Genomic DNA, 15,840 nt, shown 5'->3' on the forward strand with positions numbered 1-15,840 from the left:
ACCTATAGATTGAGAATCTCTCCCAGGAATCCATATTAAAAAAAAAAAAATCTGAAATAGGCCGGTGTGGTGGCTCACACCTATAATCTCAACACTTGCGAGGCCAAAGCAGGAGGATTGCTTGAGGCCAGGAGTTCAAGACCAGCCTGGGCAACATAGCAACACCTCCCCCCCCACACACACACAGTCGTCTCTACAAAAAAATAAAGAAATTATCCAGGTGTGGTGGTGTCCACCTGTAGTATAAGCAACTGTAGAGCCTGGGGTGGGAGGATCCCTTGAGCCCAGGACTTCAAGGCTGCAGTGAGCCATGATCATGCCACTGCATTCCAGCCTGGGTGACAGAGCGAGACTGAGACTCTGTTTCTAAAAAAGAAAAAAAGTGTGGGGGGGTACAAAACAAACAAAAAAAACATCTGAAACAGCTTATGTTGCTCAGCTCTGGTCCCATGGACCTGAGTTTGGAAACTATGGTAAAGACTGCACATAATGAAGTCAAAAGCAAGATTATTTGGGTTTTTTTGGATGCTCAGAAATTTCTAGTTATAGTAAAATTATAAATGTCTCATCTATGTCCAACTCATAAATCTTTATTTCCAGGAAGCATCTATCTCTTCCCTAACTTCATAAATCCTATGTACAATTCAACACAGAAAATTTGTCACTAATTTGGAACTGTGAAGTCAAATTGAAGTAATGGAAAGTCTTAATTATAGCACCAATTTTGCACCAGTTTCATTTCATGTAATCACCCAGTTAATTTAAAGTAGGTTAAAATGTTGATTAATAGAGATTCCTACAGGATTTCCATTGTATGGATGCATAAGATTCATTTGTAATTTATTCCTGGAGTACTTAAAATTGCTTAATTCTTTCAAGGAAGTAATTCTCACCATCACTCCTCATTACTATACTAATACACACACATAGACATAGACACACATGCATAAATCTTGTTTATATTAATTATTTGCCTAAAAATTTCATGATGACAAATTTAGGCCAGGTCTGACTGAATTATCACAAAATCTGAAATATAATTGTTCAAAATCAGTGTCTGAGTCTCTTTTACTGTAATCAGATGAAATGACAATATTGTATGTGACACCCCCAGACCCCATTCATTTTTTCTCCCCTAAAAATATTGGCCTGATCCATGCTCTCACTAGATTACTGTAGAAACTGCCTTTGATTTCATGGTATTTCTCACCATATTGCTTCCATTAACATACTGATGGTAGCAGCTTGGTTTCAGTCAAAAGGGATATAGTATTAATAGATTGGATTATTGTTAAAAAGTATTTACTTTCCCCTTCTCCCTGCTGTCACAGTAGCCTACTTGCTGCCCCTTTGATTTTAGACTTGGCCATGTGATTTGCTTTGGTCTCGTGGTGGCTGTGTAACTTGACTTTGGGCTCCACCATATGACTTGCTTTGACTAATGGGCTGCCGGTAGAAACTTAAGCTTGTGCACCTGGGCTCACCCTCCACCATCGCCAGGAGAAAAGCTTCCCTCAGGCAGCCACTCCCTTTTATCTTGGGCTCCAGCCCAACTCACAGAGAGAAGCCAGTCCCAGCTGGACCTGCAGCCTGAGGTAAAGACCAGAGGAGTACAGCCTGTGGTTAACCTGCAGATCCATGAGCACAGGAAAAAATGGTTATGACCCTATGCCACCGAATCTGGGGTGGTTTGTTCCACAACATTATGTGGTTCTAACTGATTGATGCAACAGAAATAATGCAAGTGCATCTGTATCTTATAACATTTTAAAATGAATATTTAGGTGTGTGTTCTAAAGAAATAAATTTTCTAAGTATAAAAATAAACTTTTCAATAATTATTTCTGAAAATAATAAACAGCATACATTAGGTCTATTTTTCTTTTTTTCTTTTTTTTTTTTTTTTAGACAGAGTCTCATTCTTGTTGCCCAGGATGGAGTGCAACGGCACGATCTTAGCTCACTGTAACCTCCATCTCCTGGGTTCATGCCTGGCTAATTTTTGTATTTTTAGTAGAGACAGGGTTTCAACATGTTGGTCAGGCTGGTCTTGAACTCTGACCTCAGGTGATCTGCCCACCTCAGCCTCTCAAAGTGCTGGGATTACAGGCGCAAGCCACAGTGCCTGGGCCATTAGGTCTACGTTTAAAAACAAATCTGAAAAGTCATTCTTGGCTGGTAGACAGAATAGTTGCTCTAGATGCATCATTTTAAATTTCCTGTATAGATATTTTGGGCTGACTACCTGAAACCATAGTGACAGGATCCAGATAATTTGGGTAGATGGAATATGCATCCTCCCAAGAAAAGAAGTCATTGATTCACAATTTGTTGAATGTTTGTCCCTTAAAAAGAGTTGTTTTGTTTCAAACTAACCTACCTAAAGAATCTAAAATATCCTTTATATCTGTAATTAGACAATCCAATTTATAATTCTGTCGATGAATGGGAGCATCTGTTTCTCCATAACCTCTCAAATCCAGTGCTACAACTCGATATTCACTTTTAAATTCTCTCAGCTGGTAACGCCAAGAATACCTGCAGGAAAAAAGGAAGCATTTAAAATATCATATTAGCTAGTACAAATAGTAACATTACAGATTTTCTTTTTCTTTTCTTTTTTTGAGACAGAGTTTTGCTCTGTCACCCAGGCTGGAGTGCAGTGGTGCAATCACAGCTCATTGCAGCCTCAACCTCCCTGGCTCAAGTGATCCTCCTGCCTCAGTTTCCTAAAAAGCTGAGACCACAGGTGCACACCATCACACCCAGCTAATTTAAAAAATTTTTTGTAGACACGGGGTCTCCCTATGTTGCCAGGGCTGGTCTCAAACTTCTGGGCTCAAGTGATCCTCATGCTTTAGCCTCCCAAAGTGCTGAGATTACAGGTGTGAGCCACTGCACCTGGCCACATTTCAGATTTTCGATTTTCTCAGTGGAAAACTGTAAGAAATTCCTTATTTTTAGAACAGATATATAGCTGCAAGTAAGCAGGAAAGAGACCTACTTGAGAAGGAAACACTGACATTCTATGAGAATTATTTTGTCTTTTTACCAGTTCCAGTGGAGGGTAACAAAGTGCCACTATTTATAGAAACTACATAGTATCAGATACTAAAATCATTGTATTTATTTATGTCTTAATAAGTCCATTTTAAAAAAATTGAAACAGGGTCTCGCTATGTTGCCCAGGCTGGTCTCGAACTCCTGGCTCAAGTGATCCTCCTGCTTCGGCCTCCCAAAGTGCTAGGATTACAGGTGTGAGCTAACATGTCTGGCCAATAAGTCAATTTTTTGTTTGTTTTGAGACAGAGTTTCGCTCCTATTGCCCAGGCTGGAGTGCAATGGCATGATCTTGGCTCACTGCAACCTCTGCCTCCCAGGTTCAAGCAATTCTCCTGCTTCAGCCTCCGAAGTAGCTAGGATTACAGGCATGCACCACCACACCTGGCTAATTTTTGTATTTTTTTTCTTTTTAGTAGAGACAGGGTTTCTCCATGTTGGTCAGGCTGGTCTTGAACTCCTGACCTCAGATGATCCGCCCACCTCAGCCTCCCAAAGTGCTGGGATTACAGGTGTGAGCCACTGCGCCTGGCCAAATAAGTCAATTTTTAAAGCTTTTCTTAAATGGTGTGTATAGCCACCAGGGAATCTGTACTATGAACAGTTAGTTATTTCACAGCCCGAATTTCTAGATAATAAATTGATTATCAAGTATAAAAAAGTGAATGGGAAGATGAGCTTGACAGTTTTACCAAAACATCTGAATGCTTATCTGGCCCAGGAATTTTGGTGGAGTAACATAAGTAAAATGCTTCTGTATTGCAGAACCATTTGATTCTCTGATTGAAAAAATTGACTAGATGAAATTTTATATTTCTCTCACAAGTAGATTTTACTCACCTTACTCCACTGTCAAATAGGGTCAAAGTTTTAGTAATAACCACAGCTTATTTATGGGTGAAAAAGTCTGAAGGTTTTTTTAAAAAGATTATCACTGAAATAATCTAATAATAAAACAACCATTTAAGATAAACCTCTGCTTGCTAAAGCAAAATTCTGTGGAGAAGATCCTGAACCATAAGAATAAGCAAGAGTGATACTAAAAACATTTAACAACCAAAATGGCACCAGCACTGACCAATTAGAAGGGCCACAGTGCTGCAGCCGAGTTCTGGAGGCCACTGCTGAGCCAGGCATTCCCCCTCTGCTTGATCATGGAACTGCAGAATTAATCGAAATAGAGAGAGCTGTAAGATTTTCTTCTTCAAATAAGCAAAACCATTTTAGATAACCAACAGAAAAAAAAGACATGGATTTTTAAAAGTGACTCACTATGTTACAGGACTCAAAATACGCATTAAAAAAAAGCTTCTGCGTGCACATTTGTTCATGGAAATACAGTGTAAAATTATCTGACACAAGCCAAGTGGGAGATCATTGTCTGAAAATACTTTTGAAGTGCAGTAGGCAAGCTAACGCAACTGAATGTTAAGATTATAAACCAGTGTAAAGATTGTAATATAAGATTATAAGCCAACAGTGAGAGGGGGGCTGCGATGTGAAATGACGCACAACAGTAAGATCAATGTAACAAACAGGCCAGGCACAGTGGCTCACACCAGTAATCCCAGCACTTTGGGAGGCCAAGGTGGGCAGATCACTTAAGCTCAGGAGTCTGAGACCAGCCTAGGCAACATGGCGAAACCCTGTCTCTACAAAAAATTAAAAAATTAGGCCGGGCGCGGTGGCTCATGCCTGTAATCCCAGCACTTTGGGAGGCCGAGGCAGGCGGATCACCTGAGGTCATGAGTTTAAGACCAACTGACCAATATGGAGAAACCCTGTCTCTACTAAAAATACAAAATTAGCCAGGCATAGCAGTGCATGCCTGTAATCCCAGCTACTTGGGAGGCTGAGGCAAGCGCCGGAGGTTGAGGTGAGCTGAGATCGTCCCATTGCACTCCAGTCTGGGCAACAAGAGCAAAACTCCATCTCAAAAAAAAAGTATGTATGGTGTCATGTGCCTGTGGTCCCATATACTCAGGAGCTTGAGGTGAGACGATGGCTTAAGCCCAGGCAGCAGAGTTTACAGTGAGCTGTGATCGCACCACTGCACTCCAGCCTGGGTGACAGAGCCAGAACCTGCCAAAAAAAAAAAAAAAAAAATCATTGTAACAAATCAACCACCTTACATCATCAGGAAGAGTGTCAGACACATATTTGGAATTATGAATGAATATAGAATTTTTGATCTATCACTAGGATATTTATGATTTATGAAAATCTGCCAAAGTATTGCCAACTAAGATGGATTTGAAAATGTTAATAAAAACAAAAACAACAAAAGAATAACAACAAAAAAGAAAATGCTAATAAACATGTCTTCTGGCTGGGAGCAGTGGCTCACGCCTGTAACCCTAGCACTTTGGAAGGCCAAAGTGGGCGGATCACTTGAGGTTAGGAATTTGAGACCAGCCTGGCCAACATGGTGAAACCACGTCTCTACTAAAAATACAAAAATTAGCCAGGTGTGGTGGCGGACACCTGTAATCCCAGCTACTAGGGAGGCTGAGGCAGGAGAATCGCTTGAACCTGGGAGGCGGAGGTTGCAGTGAGCAGAGATCGAGTCACTGCACTCCAGCCTGGGCAACAAGAGCGAAACTCCGTCTCAAATAAATAAATAAATAAATAAACAAACAAACAAACAAATAAATAAAATAAACGTGTCTTTTTTGGCTAGGCTGTAGTAATGTTGTTAATCTTGTCTGTGGATTGTAACAAATAAAGTAGCTTGTTTCCTTAAAGATACTCATCTGTCAACACATATGATTGTATTTTTTCCAATTTGCCTTACTTAAAATTTTGAATTGATTTTTTATGTCTTCATAACTGAAGCCTAATTCTTCCCTCTTTGTAATCCATCATACCCAATCAATAAAGTTCTGTTCATTTAACCTCTTAAATATTTATTTAAACACTCCTATCTACCATTCTGTCAGTACCTTAATTCAGGCTTCCATTTAGGCAGCAGCATATTGCTTGGTCTAAGTGTGTGGCTTTCATTCCCCTCTGCTCTATCTTCTACAAAACCAGTGATGTAGCAAAGATACAAACTCATGTCATCTCCTTGCTGAAAATCCTTTCTTGACTCCCTGTTACCCATAACATGAAGCTCCAGCTCATTATTCCACCAGAAAAAAATCTGACAGATTTGACTATTGCCCAATCTTCCAGCCAGATTACTTTACACTCTGTCATTTGCTTTACAACAAAAAGAGCTAACATCTATACCATTCTTACGACATGCCAGGCCCAATTCTAAGTGCTTCTTGTATGGTAATTGATCTTCAAAACAATACTATGAAGTAGGTATTATTATTATCTTCACTTAACAGATGAAGAAATGGAAGGAAAGCGAGGTTAATTGAAGTACCAAAGGTCACAGAGTCAGCAAACAGCAGAGCCGAGATTCCAGCCCAGGGAGTCTGGCCCCAGAGTCCATGTTATACTGCCTCTGCAGGACTAGGTTGAAATAGGTGAACAAATAGAGATATTGGTTTTTGCTTTTACGACTTTCTTCATATGGTTTCCTTTGTCTGAAATACCATCACTCCCCACCATTCCCCTATTACCCCATAATCCCTGACTCTCACCCCTCAATTAACTCCTTATCACATTAGGCATCTCCTCTTCTAGGAGACTTCCCAGCTCTCTCCATTACAGCTGGGGTGCGTGGGCCCCTTCCACGCTTTCGCACTTGTATGTGCACTCTTCAGGGCTGGGGCACAGCTCACTTTTGATACCTGGCTCTTCCACGAGATCGTTTCCTGGGTCGTCTATGAGAATATCTAGCCCCTGTAGGTGCTTAATAAAGATTTGTCAAATAAGTGAAACAACAAACGAATAAAAACACTGAATAATGACAGTGCTAGAAGTACCAGTTGTGCAGTAGGACTTTGGTCCCTGTTCAAACCTTGAGACAATGACAGCTAATGGTCCCAAATTCCTATTGGGGAATTTGTATTCAATTTCTGTTGAACTGCACGTTGTTTCAATACCTTAAGGGTCCGTGTCTTCATTTAGGATTTAATTAGAGATTTCAAGGTAGAAATTTGACTTTATATAATCCTGCAACATTTTACATTTAGAATTGGATTAGAGATTATGCAAACACGATGCTTCCATGTCATATTAGAAATAATTTAAATTGCCTTAAAAATAAACCCAGCTACTGCTTTTAACAATGAGTGAAGCCAAACAATATCCTAAACAATTCTAAGAAATAGGGCAACTGCATGTTTTTAATAAATTACTAAGGAATAATTTTTAACTGTCATCTTCCTGAAGTTCATAAATAAAACACATTTGATGTACACATTAGCCCTAAACTGAAAAAGAAGTCACCCCAGTATTAGACTGATGGACATATCATTTACATGAATAAAGTGAAAACAATCTCCTTGATACAGGAATGAAACACATTACAAAAGCAGTAACCCTAAAAAGATTATAAATAAGCAAAACTATTTTCATCCACATTGCCTTTTTTCTGGTAGCTTTAGGTAATAGCAGAGGACACTCAGGAAAAATACCAGTCTCTTTCCCCGTGATTGCTCTTTACCTAGGAGGGCTCCTGGTTTTACCAGGTTACACTTTCAGATGTAGACTATCCTCCTCCTCTTTACCACAGAGAAATGTCACAGTTGTCAGCTTCTGTGCTCAGCTGTATGATGAAGGCCCCTCACTCGCCTTAGCACTTGAGTGATGACGCATGCATTCCATACAGCTGGAGACGAAGACGACTCAAAGAAATTGCCTGCCTCAGCTCAAAATATTTTTAAAGGAGATGCAAATTGAAGTGGAGAGAGAGAGTGGGAGAAAGATCATCCTTTGACAAACAGCCTTACTTGGGGTTAATTTAGTCAAAGGTCCTGTAGATGTGTATCTTGTTTAATATTTCCTTTAGATTTTAAGAAGACCCAGGATTTTATTGTTGCTGTGTAACAGCTAATTGTATACATGAAATATCACCATTTCTCAATAGCTATTCTCAGGCAATGATGATAAATGCAGATAATATGTTACATTTGCATGGTGCTTTTCTGTTTACAAAGCACTTTCACATACATTATCAATTCTTTTTTTTTTGTTTTCACTGTATCAAATATTTATTACCTATTTAATCTACAATCAAGCATACACTTTCATGTGTATTTAGGCAAAACTTAATTGCCAGAGGAATAACATTTACATTTGTAATGCAAATTGAAATTGGTTTGAAATGCCAGGCATGAAGTTTTTTTGGCCTTTAAAATGAAAAAAATAAAAAAGAGTTATGTCTTAAAACTCAAACCCTAGAATTTTGTCCTAAATTCTAAGACCTTTTTTTTTCTTGTTGTTTGTTTCCACTAGCACCTCAATGAGACTGACTAGACCTCATAATGGGTAACAGTGGTAATTTGAGTGATTGAAAGGAAAGACAGAGTGAGCATCAACAGGGGTCTTGGTTTAGAGTATGACTCCAGAGATGCCTGATTACCAACAATCTCCATGTAGTATTTTCAGATGCTCCCTAAACAACAAGGTAGCTTTCAGATTAATGATCAGCAAAGTTCAATGAATTCAATATGATCTATCTGAGTAGCTGAGCTATCTGCGTTTGTAGTTGTTGCTGTTTTAAATTCTACCAATGTTCTTGCTGGAGTAACAAATGACAGGTTTAGTGAATAGAAGGGACTCATGCCTATCTATGATCTTCACATATTTCTTAATCTATGGCTTTTCAGAGTGAAAATATCTCTAGGAGCTTCCCAAAAACTAAACTATTCCTCACAATGACCAAATCCCTTTTGGATACATCCAAGACTTGACTTTGCGGGGGCAAATGGGAATGATGTCCAGGGACCAGTGCTGGACCCCTCCTAGGCTGTTTCATCCCCTGAAGATTCTAGGACAAGAATCACCAGCCATTTCTATTTTGCAAAAGGGCTCTCATGAGGAGTAAATAATGAGACGTGACTGTGAAAAACACGCACAAAATCTCTTAGAATATGACAGAGAGCATCTACTGCCCTGTATGAAAGTGGTTGTAGGTTCATTTTTATCTTTGTGTATACTGTTCTGCATGTAAAGAGGTGAAATTCCAGAGGAATAAGGATGGCCAAGTACTGGGGTTGGTGTGAGGTAGAGAAAGAAAATAGCTTCCAAATGTTTTCTTTCTAAAAAGTTAAGTATCATCTCCCCGATGCATGAATTTTATTTAGGATGATGATTTAAAATGTTAAATTAAGGTATTTTTATATTGTTGGCTGATTTGTTAACACCCTCTTGAATGTTTGTATAAGGTGTGACATTTGAAAGGTAAAAATCCATCCATGTTATTGGATCAGATTACTATAATTCCTATAGAATGAGAACAAGCTGCAGAGGTCAGCCCTGACTTTCAAAAACAAGGGACACCTGACTTTCTGGCACTGCCAACTTCAGAAGGGTAGCTATGGGGCTTAAATGAGATGGTATATATAAGACACTTATAAAAGTACCTGGCTCGGGAGGGGAACAACACACACTGGAGACTGTGGGGGGTGGGGAGAGGGAGAGCATCAGGATAAATAGCTAATGAACGCTGGACTTAATACCTAGGTGATGGGTTGATAGGTGCAGCAAACCACCATGGCACATGTTTATCACGTAACGAAGCTGCACGTCCTGCACATGTATTCCGGAACTTAAAATAAAAAAAAAAAAGAGAGTGCCTGGCTCATAGTAAATGCTCAGAAAATGTTAACTATCAACACCAGAGTTAGGAAATTATTATTTGACACATGGATCTCCACACTGAATGAATGGGAATGAAGGAAGAAAATGAACATTTACTGAATATTCACTGGGGCCACGTGAAAGATTTTTGACATTTTGACTCTCTTCATCCTCACCCAACTCTGCAACATCATTGTAGATGACTGTTTAGGGTTCTGCAGCAAACTAGTGGCTGAGCCAGAATGTACTGCCCATGCTATGTTAGGCAGATTTGATCAATGTTTCAGAGTAACATTTTATTGCGAACTAATTATGCCATGCACTCCATAAGGTGAGACCATATGCATATGCTCGAATTGCACTGGGCAGCTAATCTACCACCTCATTAAGCTGTCTCCAAATGAAAGAACAGATCAAAGCGTAACATGAAAATGACTTATGTTTATTTATGCACATAAATCCAGAAGGGGAAAAAAATCTTCATGCAGAGAAAATCTTCTAAGGAAGACTTCTCACTCTGGAAAAATTATTAGGTATAGGTGTCTTTGCCATCCTCCACTGTTTTCTTCAATGCCTAATACCTCCTAGTACACTAACATCCTCAATACATTTATTCATAAAGTCCCTTTCACTCACAAAGTATTAACTAAAGTGGGTCGGGTGCAGTGGCTCACACCTGTAATCCCAACATTCTGAGAGGCTGAAGGGGGCAGATCACTTGAGGTCAGGAGTTCGAGACCAGCCTGGCCTGTTTAACATGGTAAAACTTTGTCTCTGCTAAAACTTCAAAAATTAGCTGGGTGTGGTGCACACTTGTAATCCCAGCTATTCGGGAGGCTGAGGCAGGAGAATCACTTGAACCCAGGAGACGGAGGTTGCAATGAGCTGAGATTGCACCACTGCACTCTAGCCTGGGCAACAGAGCAAGACTGTCTAAAAAAAAAAAAAAATGTGTCTTAAGGTAGTAATCCTTTCAGCACTAGATGCATTTTAAATCAGGATTTTGAGTGACGTAAAATCTTTAAGACTCTAAAGGAGGTAAGAAATCTGTAATGCTGGAATTCTAGGAATCATAAGATAGTAAGGGAGAATTTGGGGACAGGATATTGTCCTAGACCTTTCAAAATATACCAGATATACCACCTTTGAGTCAACTAAGGGAATTGGGCTTTTAAAAACATCAATTTCTTGACCTATTTAGTTTATGAACTATTTCTTATAGCCCTGTGCTATCAAAAACTGGTTTTCTTTTACTGCCATGATATGTACCACCTTTTTTTTTTTTTTTTTGAGACAAAATCTTGCTCTGTTGCCCAGGCTGGAGTGCAGTGGCACGAGCTCGGCTCACTGCAAGTTCCGCCTCCTGGGTTCACACCATTCTCCTGTCTCAGCCTCCTGAGTAGCTGGGACTACAGGCGCCCGCCACCAAGTGCAGCTAATTTTTTTTTTTTTTTTGTATTTTTAGTAGAGACGGGGTTTCACTGTGTTAGCCAGGATGGTTTCAATCTCCTGACCTCGTGATCCGCTCGCCTTGGCCTCCTGATATGTACCACCTCTTTTAAAGATGTTCATTGAAAAAAAAAAAAAAAAGTTTAAACATGTGTTGCTTTCATCTGTACTTATTTGGCCCAGTGGGGTCAATAGAGAACAGAACACTTCCCCTTAGGTAACTGCTATGGTCTGAATATGTTCTCCCAAAATTCATATGATGAAGTTTATTTGCCTGCAGAGGACACATCAACAAGGCACCATCTTGGACACACACAGACATGGATGTCACCAGACTCTGAACCTGCTGGTGCCTTGATCTTGGACTTCCCAGTCTCCAGAATGGTGAGAAATAAATTTCTGTTCTTTATAAATTACCCAGTCTCAGGTATTTTGTTAGCAACAAAAATGAACGAAGATAGTAACTAATAATTACATATTTGGGGCCCTAGATTTTCTTCCTAATGAGAAATATTTAGGTACTTAAGTTATCCTGCATTCATATAAGCCTATTGCTCTGTGCATAGGAAATAGTTCATTTTCAGTTTCCATAAGTGCTCTACTCTCTGCCTTCTCCTCACCCCAGCCTCACCAAAATCTTCCTGATAACAATCACTCCACGTCTTTGGTTTGTTTAAAATCTCCTTTCCCTACCCAGTGTTGTATTTTGTCTATAGTAGATACTCTATACAAACTGTTTTGTTACTATTTAAGAAATTTGAAACATTAAAAGATACTTCTTTTGGCCGGGCGCGGTGGCTCACGCCTGTAATCCCAGCACTTTGGGAGGCTGAGGCGGGCGGATCACGAGGTCAGGAGATCGAGACCATCCTGGCTAACATGATGAAACCCCGTCTCTACTAAAAATACAAAAAATTAGCCGGGCGTGGTGGCGGGCGCCTGTAGTCCCAGCTACTCAGGAGGCTGAGGCGGGAGAATGGCATGAACCCGGAAGGCGGAGCTTGCCGTGAGCCGAGATCGCGCCACTGCACTCCAGCCTGGGCGACAGAGCCAGACTCCGTCTCAAAAAAAAAAAAAAAAAAAAAAAAAAAAAAAGATACTTCTTTTAATCCTCAAAAAATATATAAATTTAAATTGGTAGCAGGTAGGTCTTTTTAGGAGGAAAAAGACCTGTGATTCAGGAACATTTAGGAATATTAACTCTGGGCACATGATCAAAAAGTAGGGTCTGTTAAAAGTCATTACATGAGGCTTGGTGTGGTGGCTTACATCTGTAATCCCAGCACTTTAGGAGGCCAAGGTGGGAGGATTGCTTGATCTCAGGCTTTCAAGACCAGCCTGGGCAACATAGCAAGATCCCATCTCCAAAAAAAAAAAAAAAAAAAAAAGCTAGGTGTAGTCCCAGCTGCTTGGTAGGCTGAGGTGGGAAGACTGCTTAAACCTAGGAGGTCGAAGCTGCAGTGAGCTGTGATCATGCCACTGTCCCTCAGCCTGGGTGACAGAGTAAGACCTTGTCTCAAAAATTGCCATTGTAATAGTATAAAGAGGTGGGACCTTTAAGAGGTGATTAGGTCACGCAGGCTCTGCCCTCATGGATGGAAATAATGCCACTATGAAAGGGCAATTTTGGCCCCCTTTTGCCTCTTTGCCCTTCCTCCTCTGCCATGTGATGTTGCAGCAAGAAGGCCCTTGTCAGATGTTGGCACCTTGATCCTGAACTGCCCAGCCTCTAGAATTCTGAGAAAATACATTTATGTTCATTTTAAGTTACCCAGGCTGTGATATTCTGTTACAACAGCACAAAATGAACTGAGAAAATAAGCCAAGTTTTAATGTAACAATAAATGTTAGTTGGTAAGCTTACCAGAATTCTGGAAATCCATGAAGCAGCAGCATAAGTGGTTTGCCTCTTTCCCCAGCAGCAACATAGTGAAATCTTAACCCTGAATCCTGAAAGTAGAGGGCATGGAATTTGAGTGATGTTTGTGTTGATTGACAAAGCAATATATTTAGCATTTCCATTTCATTAAAAAAAAATAACTTGCCTTATTTTTAAAAATTTGTGTATTTACAATATCTTCATGCCACTCAGTTGCCTTATTTTTATCATCAAGAAATAAATTTACTTTTATTAATTTTCAAAAAGAAAAGCAAACCCCATGACCTATTAATAGGGTAAATTGACAGATTCACTTTGTCAACACTCCCTTGACAGTATCTTCTCTTCTTGTTCTATATTATGAGCTTCTGAAGCAATGTCACAATTTGTAACTTTCATCTTACCATTTGTAACTTTCATCTTACTGATGTGTCACATTTCATCTCCCTCAAATGCTGCAGGACATGTAAATAATTCTAATCTGAATTTATATTTCTGCCATGTTTACATCCTAGTCATCTGCTTTTCTCAGCTTGCCCGTCAAGAACTGTGCCATCAGTTATATAATTCACACCTCCTTCTCTTATTTTTAGGTCTCTCCTTCCCACATTATTATTTTGAGTGTTGCATGTTCTGTTCCCCTTGCTGCCTGCTCATGTCATGTCAGTGTGCGTTTCTAATAACAGAATGCCCTGAGTGCTCAAGACTTCACTCTGCATGTGGGAGACAAGAAAACCCAAGGAAAATTAAAAAAACATGCGAATGAGACAGGACTTCAAGCAAATACTAAGCAAGCTGAATGGAGGAAAGTAGAGGGAACAGCAGGAAAATAAAAAACTCTGAAAGCAAGCAAGCTAGGAAACAAAAAGAACCAAAAGCTAAACACAGACATTGGGTTTTTATATCAGGCAACTCAAGCAACTGAGTTTTCAGATGTGAAAGAATCATTTTGCAGATTCAGAAGATGAGGCCCAAAGATGGTAACATGAGTCATAACATGGTTGAGAGCAGGGCTGTGACCAGAATCTCCATCTTGTCCTAACTCCCAGGACAATGTTCTTTCCACTCCGTTCTCTGTCCCTGGGGAAGCTCTTTAGGCGGCCAGAGCGAGGGGAAAAGTGTTTTATGGAATTCCAGATGGTTCTTATACTACTTTTACTCCTCAGGTTGAGCAGAGATAACAAATCTGACTTTACCCTCAGCTGCACGATGGCTTCCTAGAGGTTTAATAACTTTTTTTATTGGTGGTGAGTCTTGGAGGATTAAATGTTATGGGCACTGGATTGGATTTAATTAACAGATACTTTATTGCACTGACTATGCATCAGGCATTGTTCTAAGTTTTTCGTGTTTGTTTTTATAAATATTAACCTATTTAATTCTCATGTCGACCCCAGGCAAGAAAGAAGTTCTCTTGCCCTTCTGATCTTCAGCTGCGGGGCAATTTGGCTCCTAACAGGAAATAAGGACTTGGTGACATAATCATCCCCTCTTATGAAGCTGAGTTTGAAAGGCCTGTGAGTCAGACTGCAGGGTGTATCACGGGAACTATTTCCCTTCACCACCTGGAGCCTCAGGAAACAGAATATGTGTGGGCTGTGAGGAAGCTTGAACAATTAGAGTCTGCAGGCATAGCTGGATTTACCTTTCATTCCATTCCTTTCTTTGGTTCCTGACTTCATAAGTCTGCATTCCTCTCCACAAACACACACAATTTACTTATTGTTTCATGCAACCTAAGTCGTCTGTGATCATAATAAACTCATGACTCCCAAAGACTGTTTACTCTTATTATCTCTAAAATTGGGCAAGAACAGCCTCCTGAGACATTAGGATGCCACGAGGAACAATTCTCTACAGCTGATCTGAGCTCTAAAGGGCAAAAGGGTGACAGGAGACAGCTTCCCCTTGCAGTAGGAAAAGGAGCAGGTTTATTCTGGGTTGTTGTGGCGCCGGGGGGGCAGTAATATAAGAGGACCCTGATTAGAGAAGTTCCACATTCAGAAACCAATCAAGGTGCCTGCAAAGACCGAGTGCTGTTTATCTGTATCTCTCTCTCTCCCTCTCTCTCTTTCTCTCTCTCTCTCTCTCTCTCTCTCTCACACACACACACACACACACACACACACACACACACACGACACACAGGGACCCGACCCCTCCTCCCTTCCTGCCAGGACACTAGGGGACGCTGAGCCGGCGTCTCGGAAGGAGAAGCCCGGAGCCCCCCACCCTCGCGGCGGTCACGCTCCCTCCCGCTCCCGCTAGGCCCGCGCGGCCATTCACCTTGATCCGCACGTAGCAGTGGGTGCCCAAGGAGGGGTCGCTCAGGCACGCGGGAGGGTGCTCCCGGGCGGGCCGCCGGAAGGTCTGCGCCGGCCCCTTGCCGAGGCTCCACAAAAGTTTGAGCAGGTGGATGGAGGCGCAGAGCCCGCAGTAGCAGTAGACCAGGGACCAGAAGAGCAGGGACCGGAGCGTGAGCATCAGGCGGGGCAGGCAATCCCGCAGCCTCGCCATCGGGAGGCGGCGGCGGGGCCCACTGCCCTTCCTCGGGAGCCGGTGAGCGAGCGCCGCGGCACGCCAGGCCAGCCCGCCGTCGCCGCTCGACGCGCGCCTCCCCCGGCCCGGGGCGGCCGGCGTTCCGTGTCACCGCGGCAGCTCCGCACACGCGCCGCGCCCAGCCCGGAGCGCGCAGGGGAGAGCCGGGCCTGCGGGGTGCGGCGGGCCAGGCCGGGGTGCAGAGCTTGGCTGTC

General features: G+C 41.4%; 1 protein-coding gene across 2 annotated transcripts in view; it reads right to left on the reverse strand.

Annotated features, from left to right (window-relative positions):
• Positions 1 to 15,762, reverse strand: part of EPHX4 (epoxide hydrolase 4) — a 53,338-nt gene extending 37,576 nt beyond the window's left edge. The window contains exons 1-3 of one of the 2 annotated variants that reach the window (XM_054476425.2): positions 15,374 to 15,731; positions 13,073 to 13,158; positions 2,381 to 2,538 (exon numbers count right to left, since the gene is read on the reverse strand). In XM_054476425.2, the coding sequence (XP_054332400.1) occupies positions 2,381 to 2,538; positions 13,073 to 13,158; positions 15,374 to 15,604 (475 nt within the window). In that variant the 5' untranslated portion in view covers positions 15,605 to 15,731. Of the gene's footprint in view, positions 1 to 2,380; positions 2,539 to 13,072; positions 13,159 to 15,373 lie in introns of both variants that reach the window. The other variant, XM_054476417.2, reaches the window with a different exon arrangement.
• Between the last annotated feature and the right edge of the window lie 78 nt (positions 15,763 to 15,840).

The sequence above is a fragment of the Pongo pygmaeus genome, chromosome 1 (assembly GCF_028885625.2).
Source record: "Pongo pygmaeus isolate AG05252 chromosome 1, NHGRI_mPonPyg2-v2.0_pri, whole genome shotgun sequence".
NCBI classification, from domain to species: Eukaryota; Metazoa; Chordata; class Mammalia; order Primates; family Hominidae; genus Pongo; species Pongo pygmaeus.